The following is an 18,795-nucleotide window of genomic DNA, read 5'->3' as shown; positions in this document are numbered from 1 at the left end:
GCTGACACTGTTACCCAAGGGAGTATGATTCATGCAATAATTTTTCTTCCTTCCTGCCTATTTCTTTTAAATTTGCTGGAACTTTAATATATCCCCCACATATTTTTCACCTTAAACTATTCTATCCTTACTAGCACTACAGTCATTCATTTCACTTTAAAAATCTTATTTTCTTATTTTAGGCAGGAGGCTTAATAGTATTAGAAGAATACTTTAAATTAAGAGGGTGTAAAATCTTGGTTTCTTACTCTTAACATCCCATTCTTGCCAGGATACCTATCTGCTTTTTCTCTGCTTTTGGAAAATGAACTCCTTCTTCAAGAATAAAGACTAATATTCATAACAATACCTTTTTGTTTATAGCGTCCATTATCACCAAGGCTATGAAAGAATCTTAGCAAGGTGGGTATTCTCCCCCTTTTCAGTAGGGAGGTCATTTAGCATGCTCCAGGATGCATAGTCAACCAGCGACCTTCTGAATGAGTCTCCTGACACGGAACTTGGTAGCGACTACAGCGTGGTTTGCTGTAAGGAAACCCATCAGGGACTTCTGGGTGGAGCAACACAAGACTTCCCATTTCCACTGCAAGGGAAAGGCAGCTGAGCAAGAGATCACGCTGGCAGCAGTTTCGCTTTGGAGAGCTCAAATCAGGTGAGTCTGAAAATGCACAGCAAAGTATTGATCTTGGCAAAGGCACCTCTTCGTGGTTGCCTCATTTGTGAGCTAAAATGGTCATGGCTAATTTCTTCATGCTCTAGATGAACTGAGATGAGGGAAACATTTTGACTCATAAAGCACACCCTAACCCACAGAGTAAAGGAACAGGGAGTAATATCTTGTGGTCAGTCTCCCTCTTCAGCTGAGTGCTGGAGGCAGTGCGTGAGGTTAAATGGCTTTTAACTCTCAGCGCTGATCTATTTATTAAGTGTTCGCTTGCCATTTCTGAAAGAGAGTTTTCATTCTCATGTTTGGATGGGTTTAGAAGAGTTTCCAGCTTACACAAGCAAGGTAATTTTGGTCCCTCTCACAGGAGCTCTTGTGGACGATCTTTATGCACAGGCATGTGCCAGTTTCTTCCCAGAGAAAGCTGGCAGGCTGTAAGGAATGCTTCTTTTTACTTCATTGTCCATTTCTCTTTTCCCTCAGATAACTGTCTTCTCCTTTCCTTGCACCAGATGCAGAAATGTCCAGGTGCTCTCCTATTTCCTTGACTTGCCGCAAAACTTCCACCTCATCATGCGATTTTTTTTTTCATGCAGTTTTTCGTCTGCTTATTATTTGCCTTGGTTTTCCTACCTTTTCCTTCAAAATACTAGCTTTTTTTAAAAAAAATACTTTAAACAAACAAAAGCACATTTGACTTCAAAGCCTCATTTCACCCAAATTAGTTTCTATGCACACCTCACTTCCAGTTCCATTCCGGACCCCTTCCCATTTGCTGTATGTGATGGATCCTAAGGGAACCATCTGTGGAATTGCAACTGTCCTTCAAGGTCTCTCATGTCTCACTTAGTGTGGCAGCCCTCACTTTGGCCTTTAAAATAGCATCTTCTTCCAGACATAGACAGTCAATAGGTGGATGCAAGTTCACTGTTACCACATCTGTGCTCGCTCTTCTCTTTTGTATCAAACACTTCTTATTTGTGATGCTAGCCCTTTGCTAGAGCTATTGTACTCTTAGCTGTTTTCATGCCTGTAGAAAGGAGCTGAGTCACACCCGAATCCCCTGGAAGGAAGAAAAGGATGGACTCTTACACTTCGTCCCCAACAAGAGATTTGTTGTTCGGAGGCAACACCCTGGCCCAAGCTCTTTAAGTATATTAGCTTGTTAAAGAGAAGAAAAAAAAAAGCTGCAGTGCAACGCTGTAATTTACACACAGACTCTGGAGGGACAGTGAAGCATTCGGAAAATCATGAGAAATTATTAAGTCATGATTTAATCATTTTGCCTCTGGAGCAGCCCTCATGCTTGTGAAATTTGGGAACTGAGAATCCTGTCACATTTATGATACTAATTCGGTAAATCTATACATAACAGCTTTGTAGACATTCTACTTCATCTCACAATCCTAAATCTACGTCATCAGACCTTTTAACCAGCTTGGAAGGTTCTGCACACGGTTAAAATCATGTAAACAGAGTTAATATAAGGCCTAAATTAAATTACAGTAGATGTCAGAATACGTTAAAATGTCAAATTAGCCTATTTTCCAGTACTACATAGCAATGGAGCCCTCTAAGGGTTACAAAGCAAACTGATTGCTTTCTAGCTAAGATGTAAGACTGCCAGTTATGTATGTAATTGAAACAATTATGTATATCCTCTTTTTTGATGAGCTAATACAGCTGTAGTGTATCACACTTAACTGGGTTAAATTTAAATGAGATGACCATTCTGTAAGAGTATCTTCTACGATAACAATCTAAGTTAATGATACTGAATGATAATGGCTGTTGCCAATTAGACTTGAATTAATATGTGTCTACCTAATGGGCATACATACAACAAAGCCAGAAGGCTTTGGTGTTGCTTAATTGAGTATAATATTCTGACTGGTAGTTATTTTAACCCATAATTTGCTAGGTAAAATAAAAAAAAGAAATGAAATGAATATTCATTTTAATGCAATTAGTATACCTTTAGCATTTTCATTCAACATTTTGTATGAAGCCTCAGCCAGACTTTTAAAAGACGGTAGTTTTTATTTGAGAGGACAAGGTCTCCATCTTTCAATTGAAAGGATTTTTGGTGACATTTTTAAGCTATTGCAGTCTGGAATGTGTCAATATTGGTATGTATTAACATGCACAAGAATTAAATAAGCAGTCAGTTGAAAAAATGTGATAACAATGTCCATTTTTTCTGTAATTTTAGCTTATTTGGCATTTATTTTATACTTCTTGATCATGATACAACCATGACAAGATGTCTTTAAGTGTATTAATATCCACTTTACAAATATATTGATATGACTTGCAGCTTATACTACGAAAAAAATTTGAAAGACTCCAATGTATCTCACTCCCCTTAAAGTGTTCAAAATTATGATTTCAGAGTGTTTTTGGATAATTTCTCTTAACATAGAAGTCTTGAAAGTCATAAATTGCATGAGTTTCTTCAGAGCTTGGAGAAGAGCTTGCTTCCTCTTTTCTGACATAGATGTATAAATCAATCTCTCCAGTATATTTCATTCTAATATAAAACTTGCCAAACTCTTTATAAACTTTATACAAGTTAATGGTTTAGGGAATTTCTAAAAGCGTGTTTCTACCATATTAAAACCCTTCCAAGCTTAGTGTTCCTCAAGATCAAGCTGTATGAGTCCTAATTATATGAAAAACTTCACACCCTGCCCCGCTAGCTGAAACTACCTAAGTGTATTTATTACACAATCCAAAGACTGAGAGATAAGTATTATTTCAGTGAAAGGTCCTAACCTAGATACCTCTTTGTCCAGCTGAACTTCGTTCTGCCTCTCCTCGGGTCACTGTGCAAACCCTTCTGCTCAGGTTTTTGCTGGATCAGAAGACAGAAAAGGTATACAAGACTGTATTTCTTTGATTCAGGGCTGGATTAACAAGAGTGTTATAAATGACACTTGGAACTTGTCCATTTTAAGAAATGTGCCTTGTTTCAATCAGTTCTGCTGAATGCCTTGCTAATTATTGTAAAGTTTTCAGATGAAAGAGGCAACACATTTGATCCTGATGTTGGTTTCAACTGGTTCTAACTCTGGACAGTGCCAAAGAAAACAGGACCATGATTTCAGTGGGACCACTTAAAGTCAGTGTTTGTAGCAGTGTAACATATTACTAGTTACAGCTCTTTTTTTGGCTTCATTATGCCTGTGACACTATACGAGAAAGGTTCCTACAGTTCATATTTGTATGAAACAATAAACACAAATATAGGGAACACAGAGGTCTTCCTTTTGAGTCCTCCGAGACATTTCCTATTCAGTACAACACTGTTCTAGCTTTGCAGCAAAAGTGTGGTATAAGCACGGCCACAATTTGGAGGAACCGGTCAGAATAACATAGATTACAAAACAAAGGTCCATAAGGCACATCAGTTTTGAGTCATGAGGCTGGCATTTCACAAGCATGCTGGGTTATAATTGTCTAATCTTTTCAGAGTCGTTATGTGCATGTGCATGCATGTAAATCACAGGAAGGGGACTGAAGTCCATTCAAACTGAAAGTCTATACTCTTAAAGAGCTGGCGTGTGGAAACAGAACTCAGATGAATTCCGAGGATAAGTAAAAACAGGCTTAAAACCAGGTACGCAAAGGGGAACATCAAGTGGAAAACTCTGCATTTACAATTTCTCAAATGAAGTCATAAAGCCTCTGAACACTGCTAAGTATCGTTTGCCAGATGGTGGAGAAAGACTGAAGTGACTCCGGAGAACCTCGATCATGACCATAAGTGACTGCTAGCTATGTAACATACTAAGGACAGTCTTGGTAACGATGCATTATGCAAAGGTAAATCGCAAAGAAATAGAAGACGTGCATAAACTCTGTCAGTTCATGAACCAGACTGCTTCAGTAAGCTTTCCTGCATATTGTTAACACAATGTAATTATTTTTCACTGTTATACTTCTTTTTAATTGGTTGAAGACAGGCTCCTCCATAGGAAACGCCGGTATGAGTGAACAGGGTATTTATTTCCTTGCCACATTAAGAAGCTTTAAACCACAAAATACTCCCACAGTCCTGACTCTGGAAGCATACGTGCACATCATCACTGCTACGAGAAGTACTTTTTAATGTAAAAAGCAAGAGTGTCAATAAACACTTGAAAGTGACTGGAGATCTATCTTGGAGCTCAGACAACAACTGATGCTTTCAGAGGCTACAGTCCAAGCCTTCCTGGCCATTATGAAATGCTTCAGGAAGTATGAAGCTATGGTGAAAAGGTCTACAGAACCGGCTCAAAAGGAAAGCTTTGAGTCAGCTTTTGCGTGTGAGATAGTGACATCCAGTGGCCAGTTCGGTTAACTGTAATGATCTCTTCCCCTGATGCACAGAAAAACACCAATACTTGTATTTTGTTGAAACACACTGAAGTATTTAAAACCTATTTAAAAATATTAAAAACATTTAAATAGAAAAATATACACAATGTGAGATTCCTAAAAAGAGATACTTTGATATATTAATGATAAAAAATGGTGTGTTCATCTAAGTGAAAAATTACATTTTGCTTGTAATTTTTAGTCAAGCTTACAATAACAGTAAGCAAAAATGTTTAGCTGTTTTTAAAGAAATAGAACATTCCCTACATCACAGCTGTATTCTCTTCTATCTCGTTCACACAAAGAATCACTACTCCTTTTTTCCCTTGCATTACCAGTTCCCATAAAAAAAACAGAGTTCAAGATTTGAGTTTATGATTCTCAAAATCCATAAAGCAATTCTCCATAGACTCTTCCTCCATTTAGGATTCACAGCCACAGCAGATCACCATCTAACATAGCTTTTCTGGAGTAGATCCCTTCTTTTAAGATCCAGCTGATGAAAAGTAGTAAGACTGTCCTTTATAGTTCTTTATTTACAATACACACAAGGATGCAGGAGACCTCAATTTACTGTCCTCCCGTGCCTTTCGGAGATACGTGTTTTTTATGGGAGATGGGGATATCTAAACCACATATCTACTAAGCTAGCAAATACTCCTGAGGAACAGACATTCAAATTCCCTTATTGGATCTGTTCCATTTTGCCTAGAATAATGAGATTCATTGGACCAAAAAGAGGTGAAAATACACTCCAAGCTAAGGATATGGCATTTCAGTGGATGTGGAAAAAGAGAGAATTCTAGGTTTTCATTCTTGGAAACTCATCTCATCTCAGTTACTACTTTTCCACAGGGAACAAGGCCAACTTCAAACTCCAGGAAGTGTGCCAACTAAATTCTGCTAATCTATCTTTTCACAGATTTATATGCAACAAACTACTTACTACTATAGTAAAGTTGCCAGGTTAATATTACTTTCTCCCTTTTAATGTTTTTCCACACTGGCTGACACCATGTGCTGTTGTGGAAAGAGACGTTAAGGCTGAAGACTTGAATCACTGCCTGCAAGATACACAGAACCAGTAACAAATCACCTCTGTCTCGTCTTACTCTCCCAAGGATCCAACTGAGCAGCTACCAGCTTTTCTGTACGCACGTTCCAAACTGAAATAAATAGGGTCTTTCGCAAGCAACCTAAATTCAGTTCTCCCAATTAAAAGCAAAGGTATTCCACCAGCCTTAAACATTTGGCTCTCATTCACTTATACACACAAAATTCTAAGCAGGCAAAACAGTCTCTAAATTCATGATGTAATTATTTTGGTTTGTCAGCAAGCAGGCACTTACATTATGTTATTGCACTATCACTTCATAAATCCAGACACATAACTAAGAAAAGCCACGCTTTACTTAATTCTGAGGGTTTCTCTTATGGTTAAAGACACCTACTTTTTTTTTTTTTTTTTTTTTAAACTTAGCTCTTAAACTTAGTGTTTCTTAGGCAGGGTTAGCTAGAGGACAACTCAGATAAAAGTTTGAGTCTTTCTGAAATGTAGAAAATGGGAGTATTTTTCTGACAAACATATATATGGAAACCACATATCTGTGTTTGTGAAAATTTATCCTATGTAACTGTTACATTTACTTATAGTTTCAGTAGTCAGGGAAGGTTTAAAAACACCAGGCTTACAATTCTGAAGTGTACATTTTGAGATGTTTGCGTGTCAAAGAAATACTGATTTAATTGTGGAATTTGGAGCTGTCTGTACTTTCACTCGGCAATACTTTTAGAAGAGAAAAAACCCCCCACCATGTTGATACTTCCTAAACCAAGTATTATCCACCTCCTAGCTATCGCATTATGTCAGTGGTATCAGAAATCAACAGATAATATACAGCTCAAATGGATTTTTACTTGCTAATTAAAAATAAACTGCCTGCCACTCACACTCTAGGGTTATTTGCTCTTCAATTTTGTTAAAGGGCTGTAATGACCTGGGATTTTATATTAAAGGGCAAAATTACTCTGGTAATGCAACACAAAATGAAATACTGCCTGAAAGGTCAACTACACTGAGAGGAAGAGGAAAGAGAATTTAAGCAAGCACAAGACTTTTTTTTTTATTTCCCTTGGGATCACCAAAGGTAGAGAGAATTTCTCTAATAAATCTTGTGCCAAGCAAGAGTAACACAAAATCGGGTAAAACAGAAAAAGTAATTTCTGTTATCTTGTCTGTGCTATGCTAGAAAGGACAGCGCTAATTGTTGTATCTCACCAGTTTCATATACTTACAGGAGAGGGAATTTTCATTTTTTCCAACTTCACACACAAGAAAGAAGACAAAACACTGAACTATTTGCAGAAAGTTTGCCTTGGATGTACTAAATAAGGCACATCACTGTTCTCCATTGCAAGAGACTTGCTGCTTAGCTGCTCTGAACCACCTCATTTACTGTGAATCAAATTCATACATGCTGTGAACAAAAAGGCTATTGATAATAGGTGGTATCTCAATATAAGGTACTACAGTTTTAAGTGTGTGACACAAACAATTGTGCATTGATACTGTTGCAGAACAGTTCACAAGAGGAAAGTCAGGAGCACAGTATTTGTGTGGTCATGCTTAGGGCCATGTATGAAAAACTGCATACCTCTTCCCCATCCCATCAAATCATAAGAGAAAAGCTGAGCTTTTCTAAACCAGCCTGGTAGGACTACATATAAAAATTAGAGAGGCCTGTTCCTTGGTCCTGAAGACAGGTGCCACAGCCTATCTTGCAACCATTTGGATAGATTCTGTTCACTCCTTCAAAACAGGGACTGCTCCCAAAAGGCACGTGCTATCTAACAGACCACTAGAGATGGTTTTCATGGAGGAGTGACAGTTGACGCTACCCAACATTGCATCAAGAGTTGCAACAGAATGGACAATTATGGGACAACGTTGCAAGCCTGCATCTATTCAGTTTGCTAATATAAAGTAGCCTAGCTGTATGTAATTCTTGACAGAGCAATGAGGAGACCATGCTAAGTTAATCCATGGGAAAGGTAAAGAAATGGATCCCAGACTAACACTGCACTGCCCTTCCACAACGTTGTGAAGCCCTCCAGAAAGTTTCACTCTCTCCCTAACTGGGAGACTCACAAACTGTGTATGCATATGCATCTGCTTATCTCCCTCGGGTCCATATTTCCACGGTTGTGAAGATTATTCAAGTATTTAAAATTAATTTCACAAATACTTAGCCTAAAAACTTACTAGTGTTCTGTGTTTTTGTACCCAACTGTTCTTTATTTTGTAGATCTTTCCTATGTCTTAAATGACATCTATTTTAGACAGAAGTTTAGGTCTCCACATAAAGGTTTAACTGCTTCCAGATACAACTTTTACTAAATACGTATGGACACTTTTTCCTTTTGTTCACCCCCCCCCCCCCCATTTCCTTAATCCAATAAAAACAGGTTACTCTGAGCAAAACTGAAGTCGTCTTCATTTTTACCAGAGTTAACTTTTCAGTTATTTATTAAAAAAAAGGTAAAGCATAAAAAAAAAGGAACAAAACTGCATAGAACATAGAAGTTTCTCTCCTTTTCTGTTCTACAAATAAGCAAAAACTATCAAAATTTCATCCAGTTTTCAGAAGAGATATTTATCTAGCAGCATTAAAATCATGAAATGTAAATTGAAAAAACCCGCAGAGATCGTTTTGAATTACTTATATGAATTAAGCACAAGATTTTACCAAATTGGGAATTTTTATAAGAAAAAAGAAAGAAAAAATCCATCCAAGCAAAAAATTAATAGAAATTAACTCAATTTAAGATACAGTAGACAATTTTATTTATAAAATGCTAGTGGCACATGATACACATCAGAAGTATGAAACTTGATTTATAAAGAAGTGAAATGCTTCATAGAAGCATGGATTCCTGAGGTATTCTGAATACAATCCCTCATTTACTGGAATTCACAACACTGCTCCAATTGGCTTAAGCAGCAGAAGACTGGATATTTCATAAACGCACAGTTACAACATAGTTAAAAAATACACAGGCAGATGGAAACAGCCTCGAAGATTGTGTCTCACCAACACTAATAGTCTTGGTCATGGTGGAAAACTATCTTACATAGAAGGGCACAAAGACCTGTTTCTCAATTTCGCAGCCAATTCAAATGTATTGTACCTGCTTTCACCTCATTGTCCACAGCCACAGGTTGCAAAGTCCTCTTGACATCAGACACAAAAACACTGCTGTTTCTGGATAAACATACAGAATGACTGATTACCTGGACAAGTATTATTACAATTTAAAAAATAAATAAATATAGTGTTAGGCGCTTTCAATTCTTTTTCTCTTTTTCTGCTTTAATTCTCTGCTGTAGCGTCTTCAGTTCAGTCATTACATTCAAAGTTCTGTAAACCCAGGTGACCTGAAAAGTAAGTAAATTATTAAATTGAACTAATCCACATACATTTACTTATCAATTTAATGAAAGCATCCATATAAATGAACACATACATACCACAATTATAACAGTATTCACCAGCAGTGGTGCTGAAAATACAAGTGAAATAAACATTCCTCTTGAATCAAAGTATTGGTATTTAGAAAACAGCCTGAAAGAAATAAAATAAAGAAAAATAAAAGAGGAAGCTTTATTCAGTGTAGTTCACATAACATTACTTTCACACTAAATATTCAACATGGACATTGTACAGATTATCCTACTCCTTGGGATCCCCAAGCATAGGCCAGCATTCTACTGTATTAAGTCAGAACAAAGACAGAGTCAGTATCTCATCAGTTATGAATATTTATTACAATACCAGTCTTTCTTTTCATTAAAGTTTTACTGTGCAAAACCTAAATAAAACAACCATAGATTAAGTAACTTACTAATGTGACTACAATAGTATATATATATTTGTGCATGAGAAATCATGCTTACCCTGAAGTGTCAAAAATTACTTTCTCAGGTATTTTGCTTAGTCATATTAGAAAAGATAACAGAAATAATAAAGGTAGCAAAGCTGTAATTTAGGTCATGTATGCCTGAAGTGAAACAAAGACTTACAATTAGATGCCTGCACAAAGTAGTGTTAAACACTTGATTTCCAGTTACACCAGGGAAAAGTTGGTTCAGTGCTTATGAAAATAAGCCATCAGTTTAATTCTGGTACACAGGCTTAGTAAAATAGACAAATGTTGATGCTTTTTATGCATGTAAATAAGTATATAAAATAGTAGTGATATTTTTGAGAAGTGGTGCTTAACTTCAGCTTATTAAAACATGAATAGCTAGAAAGAAAACTCAACAGAAACAAACAAAAAAAAAAAAATCAAAGCTCGCATCCTTTTCCCCTTAATCATTGCACTCTGCTTTTCTCTTAGCTCTCTGACTAGTTAGTTTACAACCATCCATATAAACATAGATTTTAAGGAGTATAATAAGCACATCCTAGCTGTTAAAAATGATCTTTTCTTATAAGCTAAGTGATAACTATGGTATACTGTACGGTTTTGTTCAAAAGTTTTATATTAATCAATGCAACAAACTCTCTGCCATCACATTCTACTGATGATGACTGACTAACAATGTTTTCTGGGAATGATACGAAAAAAGGAATATTTTTAGAACAACATTCATTTAAATGCAAAAATGAAAGTGAAGACGTTTACCTCCAATTCATGGCTGCTAATTCATTTATATATTCAGCGCAGTACACTAAGCCCACTGTACAACAAAGGAAAAATATCAGATTCAATACTTCTTTAAAAATAAACTGCCATCAGTTCTGCCATGTGTACTAAAGTGGATACATACCAGACATTGTAATTCCTTGATCCTCAGAAGATCAAATTACACATTTAATATTTAATGGCACAAACCCAGTTCTGATTTAAATGTCCCATATAGTTACTAAGAAGTATAAAGTGATCACAAAACATACCCACTATACTACAGACAAACAAACATAAAATCCTACTCCTCTGATCTTACATACAAATGAATAATAATTAAAAAAAAAAAAAAAAAATCAGTATTTTTTCCAACAATCTTCTTGGTGACTGCTTCTAAGTTATGTCTTTAAAAGGAAATGTCAGCACTCCCCCAAACTGGTATGGAATTAAGTTACCATTTTAGATGTTATGGTATCATACTGCTATATCTAATGTTACTATCTGAAGTTAGGGTACTAATTATATATAAGCATTTTGGTGAAATACAAACTTTGTTTTAATCGGTGTATGGCAGAGTAGTCCACTGCAGTCAGGTGAAAACTAGCATAATCTTACTCAACAATTACACGCGATATGAAGCCATCAAGACAGTAAGAAAATTCAGTGCAATCACATGTTTAACAGAAAAGCAATACAACTACAGAATTTAAGTTTGTCCTTGTATCATTTTCCACAAGAAACAAAGCAAGAAAAACAGATTCAGTGGCTAAAGATGACCTGCACAAGGCAATTAATTAACTAGCCCTGTGATATGAAGAATTGTTATCTTGTTTTGCATCATCTGGATTATCTCTGCTTGGTACTGCACAGTATAAACATACCTACAGCTGCTCAGCTGCCAAGGTAAACTAATGCAATAATTCCATAACTTCCTCAGTTATTTCTGACTATCTGCGATACAAAATTATTTATACTGCAGACATATTAAAAGTGGTTCAGTTTTTCAGGTACAAAGCTTGGACTCAGTATAGATATTTTTATGCACTCTTCTTGTTAACAGCACCTTAAAAAGCCAACAATGATCAGTTCCACTGCATTTTCCAATGCAGTTAGACCACAGACATTCAAACTAGTGTTAGTAACATTAGGAATACTTTAGATAAAGAGTCTAAAGTAAACAGCATGTCATTGGAAATTCTGAATGTCTAATATTAAATTTAAGAAAGAAAAGCTTGTATTCTTATAGGAAACTTCCAGGCTCAATGTGTCATTAACAGGACATTGTTATTATGCCCTCTGTAGATCATTTTAAACTCTGCAGTTACAAGTGGATGTACAGAAATTACTAAGGTTTCTAGATTCCTTTTTGGGAGTACTTAATGTTATTAAAACCTTAGCTTTAGCTAAGTTATTTGCAGTTTTGAGGAAGCTATAATGCCTCTCCCAACTTGACTAGGTCGCTAAATGGTATTTTAAAAAGTCAACGTAGTCTTCATGTGGCTTTTTGCCTGTGAATCTCTTTCAATTGCTCATTCCTCCTCCACTACCCTGCAAGCATGACAGAACTGAGGTACTGTGTAAAAAAAACCCAACTCACCAGAAAATCCAAAGCATGGCTAGAACCAAGGTACTGCTCATAATATGTGGATCTAACCCAAATCCATGCCATCTTAATTAAACCAAATACCCTCTGCCAAGCTGCTAGATCTTCAGCCAGTCAGCCATAAAGACACAGCTTTGGCTAGGCAAGGCCACTGTGGATTCTCAGGCTGAAGTCTGATAAACCCTGAGATAACACAAGTTGTTACTGCAATGTACCAAACCAGCCTTGCTCTTCCTTGTGCCATTATCACAGCTGTCAGCGGGGCATATGGTGAACCTGCTCCAGCAGCAAATCCAGTCGAAAGCTGACCATATTTGCTGAACTGCAGCATTAGAATAAGGCAGAGTAGAAAGCGACTGCTGGCTTTCAGCCAATTTCTTTCCCACTTCTCCAGCACAGCAACAATTTCTTGGGAAGCTGTGATACACACAGCATTTACCATGCAGAAACCTTACTTATCCCGGATCCCTACTAAGGCCAGAGTTTTAAAACACTACTTCATACAGTCTTGCAAACGAACTAAATACATATTTATAGGTCATAGCAGCTTCTGTAACGGTTTATCATGTATAGACACACGCATTACTACAAGAAAAATACTCATTTGCATGCACTTTATCTGCTGCAAAGTGTAAACCCGTGCGCTGTGCAAGTACATGAAGAAAAGGGTTATCATTAAGAGACCAAAAGAAGTTATTTGCCAGCACTAGCAGCCTAAGCCACGCACATGCCCTCTGCCACCCGAGGGCCGGCTCACGGAAGAGGAACGCACTACTCACCCATGCAGAGGAAGTGCCCTATTTGCACCCGGTAGTGCTGGAAGGAGATGCACGTTAGGAGGAAGCAGAGGACGTGGAAAACCGCCAGCCCCACCAGCCAGGGCTCGGACCAGTCCGTCCTCTACGGACAAAATGAAAGCAGATTAGGCCCTGGCAGGAGAAGGAGCGTCGCCAGGCAGCTAGAGCGAGCACCCTTCCTTCTCCCGCCCCGGAACGACAACCGCTTTCAGTCACGAACCGCACTCAGCGGCCCGCCCCGTGCCAAGCTGGGGAAGCGGCGAGCACCCCAGCGCGGCCTCTCCCCCGCCCACAGGGGGGCCCGGCGCCTACCTCCCCTCTCCCCGGGCGAGCAGCCAGCCCGGCCCCGGCTCCCTCCTTACCGCCAGGACGGCGGACAGCCCCGGCGGGCCGCTCAACGGCTGCTCCATGGCGGCGGCGGCGGCGGCGGCGCCGCTGCTGGCGGCCGCCGAAGTCTGGCGAGACGCCTCCCGCCGGCGGGCGGCGTCTCGCGAGAGTTGGGCCGCCACCCCGTTCCCTGCCCCGCGGCGGCAGCCCGGAGGGGTTGGGCGGGAGGGGGAGCTTCGTCCCTGCCGCTGGGCCGGTGGAGGGGAAAGGGGCTGTTTGTCTGGCACGGCTGGCACTTCCAGGGCTGCCCTCATCCCCTCGGAGCGGGAAAGGGTGGTGGCTGGTCCCGCGTGTGGGAGGACGGGCAGAGGAAGCTCTCCGCACCCCGGTGGCTGCCTCTCCTGAGGCTGGCGCCGCGCCAGAACCGTCTCTCGTGGTTCTGTGACTGAAGTTGTGTTCCTCAAAAACGACCCTGGCTTTTCAGGAGGGGGGCAAGAAGCTCTGGTTTTGTTTTAAGCATTCGACACTGAAGTTAGGAAGCTAGCGGGAGAGGGTTTTTTGTCACGATCTGCCGGGTGGAGTCAGGCTGGTGTCAGGGTGTTCGGGGCACTTCGGATGGGTGGCCCAGCACTGGTGTGGGCTTTGTGGTCTCTCAGCAACACTCAGTGGCCGGCTTCAGCTGCTGTAGGGTTGGAAGTGCAGGAAAAGGGGAGTTTTAAGCCCAGCTGGAAATTTCTGACAAAAAAAACCCCAGTTGAGCACTCCAGGCAGGAACTTAAGTGAAAAATATTATTTTTTTTCCAAATTAAAAAAAAAAAACAAACCAACATTGATTACTGTACAATGCAAAGTGAATAAGACATCTATAACTCCTTTTGCTGAATGCATGTAAGTGGAAGAACTGACGACTCTTACAGACGCATCACTTACAGAGACATTTCAAACTCAGATTCCTATCTACTAAGCCAGGAGACTTCAGGAATCTTACTAGGGTTAGCTTTGTCAAAGAAACCACACTGTCATATAGAGCTCCCCATTCTGCTTTCATGAAATTATATTTTCTGACACTTTGGCTTATCAGACATGAAGCTTTGGCTTTTTTTCAAAATGTTTGGAAGTGTATGTATAAGTAAATCTTAGAAATAAATACTTTTTTTCATTTAGTCTACCATATAGCCAAATACAGGTCATCGCTGTGAACTAGTCTCTTTTCACTGTCACACTTAGGCAATTTAGTGTGAGATACCTGAAACTGAGGATGTGTTTCTCTGTTTTGCTTTAGGTTTTTGGTAGTCTTTTTCTCAACAACAATAATATCTGGAGGCTAATCGAGGCTTTTACTTAAAGCATTGTAAAATTAAGTAAGGTGATGCAAAGGTGGGCATTTCTACTACTGTTCTGCTCTTAATTTTAAGACTAGGGGAAAAAAGATGTTTCGATTTCACATTGTAGATTGGGAAATAAGACAGGAAGAAACTGACTTGTCATTTGGAAAGTCTTATGGCCAATGTAACAATTCAAATGGTTTTGAATTTTTGTAAATGAGGAATCAGTTTCTTGTAATTGCTCAGTAATTGACTCCAGTAACCATCTGCAGTAGCTGAAGGGCTTCAGTGAATGAAGGATACAGCAGCTGCTTTATGAGCGGAATATGCTGGTCAGTGGTGAATCTGTGATGCAGACAAGCTGGGTGGATAGGAAATTACTGGCTTATTATGGCTACAACATACTGTATTAAAAAATTCATGTGGCTTTTACTGTCAGCCACTGCAGCAGCAGTAGAAACTTTCTTATAAGGAAATAGGAGTTGCTTCTTTAAGATTGACTAGGATAAAGTCAATAATGCTGTTTGTCAGCAGGTGGTAGCAGATACATGAGTATTACCAGATCTTTTGTGTGGTATCGGTTATCTTTCATTTATTTTTAGTGGAGAATGAAATGTCAAACAGAAGATAGTTAAAAGGTAACAGATGCATTGCTCTTTCATAGGGAGCAATGTGTGTTTGTCCTTTTAAAGCTTCTTCGCAGATCCAATACGCTACATTTAGATCCAAAATTTAAAAATACTCTAGTAACCTGAAATATACCGTACCAATGATAATATATAAATATTTCTCTTCTTGATACTCTTAAGTAATTTAAGTAGTTTCTAAAACTCAGTCTCAGTTTTCTGTGGTAAGATTCAGATTCCTCTGTAATTTCCTTCCGCACTACAGTACTATCCAAGTAGATTGGATGAAAGATCAAAAAAAAAAGTAGATTGGTAAAAGAATTTTTTTTCCCTTTTGAAAACAGAAAATCTTCACTTACTTTACACAGGGAAGTATCTAAAATCAGATGTTTGTCTTAAGTTTAGGTGGCTGAAAAAACAAGCTGGGTGGTAAAAAAAGGCTACTTATGATAGGGAATCCCAAATTTAAATGCTAAATTATGTTTTTAGTGGTAGCCCTAGATGTTTGCTAGCAGATCTTAGGGTGCTGTGCTAGAGACCACTTGGAAGTGCCTTTTGTACTTGCTGCTGAGGGAAATGCAGCTCTGATTCTCCACAAGAAAGGAAAAGAACAGGAAATGCTTCATGTATTTTATTTGATGAGTCAATGAATTAGCAGATATTTAGATAATTTTTGATGGTCTTGTTTCATTAAGGTCCTAAGATATAGATTTGCTTTTGTGATAATGCATTTTTAGTTTCTGCCTTAAGAAGCTAAAGTGCTTTGCAATGTAAGATCCATATTTAAAATACCTTTGAGAAATTAAGTATAAATTTCTGCTGTCCTTGTGCTGAGCAAACCATGTCCTATACCATTTTATTCTTTGCATTTGATATATTAAATGTTCTATTTTTGCAGGGCGTGTTCCATTGTAAACTGGATTTTGTTTACAAGGGATGGGGTTGTCTTGAGCTATCTAAGCTTTTCAAGCTTTTGTGGGTGGAACAATTTACAACAGTCTCAATTTAAACAGGCAGTTTCTTGGGGAAATGTTGTGAGGAACTTTCTTGTCTTTAAATGTGAATGAAAACATACAAAATGCACAATATAAATAGCTATCAATGTCTTAGTGTGATGAGGTAGGTCAGTGTGACAACAGATGCATCCTCTGATGAGGAGATCAGAGGTTACATGTCAGGATTGTTGGATCACAGCCTGTGGTTATTCTGCTGTCCTTGTCAATAACATGCATGTTGATCTACAGCCACCGTGTCTTTGAGGGTCTTCTTGGGAGACGGTGAGGCTCGGGTTTTTCTTTCCCTGAGCTTGATCTCCAGGCAGAGATCTCTGAATGCAGAACCAGGAATTCTTACAATATATTGTTTTCAAGAGCACCTGAGTTGTTGACTGCTCCATACAGATGTGTTGGCCCATTGTTCCTTGGTTTGACACGTGGATTGTTACTTGCAATCAGAAAGTGTGACCACAGCCTTACCAGATGACTGCTTTCAATGAGTTATGAACAGATCAAGCCAGCAGGTGCAGAAGTTCATCAACCTCAGCAGCTGTAACCTTGGCAAACAAGCAAAGTACCTGGGCATCCCTGTCCCATTACAGTTCCAAACAGTTAACTCAAATAACAGTAATGTAGCAAAGTCTACATAACTTTTTATTCACTAGTTCATGTGAGATTCATCTCATCAGCTGGATCTGGGCAGATGTAGTGACGATCTTTGTGTGAGTGGGTGGTTTTATACAGGTTACACTCAGTGACAGGGTTGGGAGGCTTTCACTTTTTTTTGCCATTCTTCTGTTTGACACTGCAGTCAGAGTGGTGGGTGGCTGCCTTTACCAGGCAGGGTGGGTGAACTGCTGCTTCCTGCTGCTTCTCCTGCCAGCCATGGGATGCTTGGTTCTGAGGGCATGATCTGAGTCATCCACAGCAAAAGAACCCCAGTGAGGATACACTGGTTTTCTCACTGAGAGGGAACTAAGGTTGCAAAGGGATGGTACCAGAGCTGCCCTTCGATTTTCCCCTTGCTTTTTCCAGGGTGTCCTCTCCCCTTTCTGCATTCCCCACTTCCCATCTCTTCCTTTGTCTGCTAATGTGTCCTGGTTTCAGCTGGGACAGAGTAAATTGTCTTCCTAGTAGCTAGTATAGTGCTATGTTTTGAGTTCAGTATAAGAATGTTGATAACACGGATGTTTTCCAGCTACTAGGAAGACAGTTAACTCTATCACAGCTGAAACCAGGACATAATGTAATCATGAACATGTGTCTGGCAGTGCACTGGACCCTGCTGTCTGCCACCCCAAGTATGTGAGCAGAGCTGAGATTCTCCCAAGGGCACATGGCAGGTAGCTTGGGGGACAAAAGGAAGGATTAATGGGTATCTTTGGTGTCTCCATTAGGGAGAGGAAAAGCTGTAAGATGAGCAAGCTAGTGAATGGGGCAGCCCCTCACCAGAGCCTCAGTCAAGGCACAGATAGGAGGTGGGCACATATGGGGATTAGTGACATGTATACCCAATTTCTGTGCTTTGCAAAGATCCCACTGCTGAGTTCTGCTGTGGGTACAGGGGCTGCTCATCTCTCCGTCTTCTGCCTGTCTTCCAGCCTGCTCCTGCTGGAGTAGAGCAGTCTGTTGCACTGACTGTCTTGGATAGTCTTTTCAGAGCTTTGAGAGGCATGAGCAGTTTCAGTATGAAAACAGACTGAACCTAGGAGAGGAGTCTGGATGATCATTGTTGCTGTGGTCACTTCTAGGCCATCATTTTTATCTGTCCTGAAGATTTTCCTTATTTTCATGGCTGTGCTCAAAAGCTGTCTTAAATTTGCATTTGCTTCCCAATGCAACTGAAGTGAACCTGGGTCTGGTATTCATTCTAATACACGTTTCACTAAAATCCTTCACTTTCCCTGTCCTTGCCATTATCGAGTAGTTATTTTTGAGTGCTTCCATTATTTTGCAGCTGCTCTAGCCTCTTTATCTTTTTATAGTACCAGCTTTTATTGGTTATGATGTACTTGATGATGATGATGATGATAATAATAATAATGTTTTAAATATTTCTTTAGAAATAGAATTTAAAACTTGCTGTGGATTGTTTTGTGTATGTCATTTGTGGGTTTCAGGTTTAGTTGATGGATGCTACTTCATCTAACCTTGAGGTTAGCCCTGCTTTTGAGAAAGAGAGTTGGACTGGATGGCCTCCAGAGGTCTGACCTACATTGCTCTGTAATTTTGATTTCCCAGTGATACAGACAGGGGCTGACTGGCTGGGGAGCAGCACTGCTGAGCACGACCTGGGGAGCCTGGGTAGCAAAAAGCTGAACATAAACCAGCAGTGTGCCCTGGCAGCAAACAGTGCCAACAATCTCCTGGGCTGTATTAACAGCATACCCAGGAGATTAAGGGATTCAGCA

The 18,795-nt window shown here is 39.3% G+C and overlaps 1 protein-coding gene across 2 annotated transcripts; it reads right to left on the bottom strand.

Annotated features, from left to right (window-relative positions):
* Positions 1-1,659: 1,659 nt before the first annotated feature.
* On the bottom strand, positions 1,660-13,551 carry TMEM18 (transmembrane protein 18). Of its 2 annotated transcripts, XR_774287.1 has the most exons (6): positions 13,474-13,551; positions 13,094-13,214; positions 10,709-10,763; positions 9,552-9,645; positions 9,212-9,458; positions 1,660-1,727 (listed from the first exon to the last, which is right to left on the bottom strand). XR_774287.1 is itself a non-coding variant. In XM_010566721.1 (5 exons), the coding sequence occupies exons 1-5, from the start codon at positions 13,519-13,521 to the stop codon at positions 9,369-9,371; spliced, it is 408 nt and encodes a 135-aa protein (XP_010565023.1). In that variant the 5' UTR covers positions 13,522-13,551; the 3' UTR covers positions 8,844-9,368. The 2 variants fall into 2 exon arrangements, 1 of the variants encoding a protein (XP_010565023.1); XM_010566721.1 differs by lacking the exon at positions 1,660-1,727 and having other exon boundaries at positions 8,844-9,458.
* Between the last annotated feature and the right edge of the window lie 5,244 nt (positions 13,552-18,795).

This window comes from Haliaeetus leucocephalus, unplaced genomic scaffold, assembly GCF_000737465.1.
Source record: "Haliaeetus leucocephalus isolate CR32 unplaced genomic scaffold, Haliaeetus_leucocephalus-4.0 Scaffold217, whole genome shotgun sequence".
NCBI lineage: Eukaryota > Metazoa > Chordata > Aves > Accipitriformes > Accipitridae > Haliaeetus > Haliaeetus leucocephalus.
The sequence above is the reverse complement of the archived record's forward strand: the minus strand, read 5'-3'. Positions and strand labels throughout refer to the sequence as shown.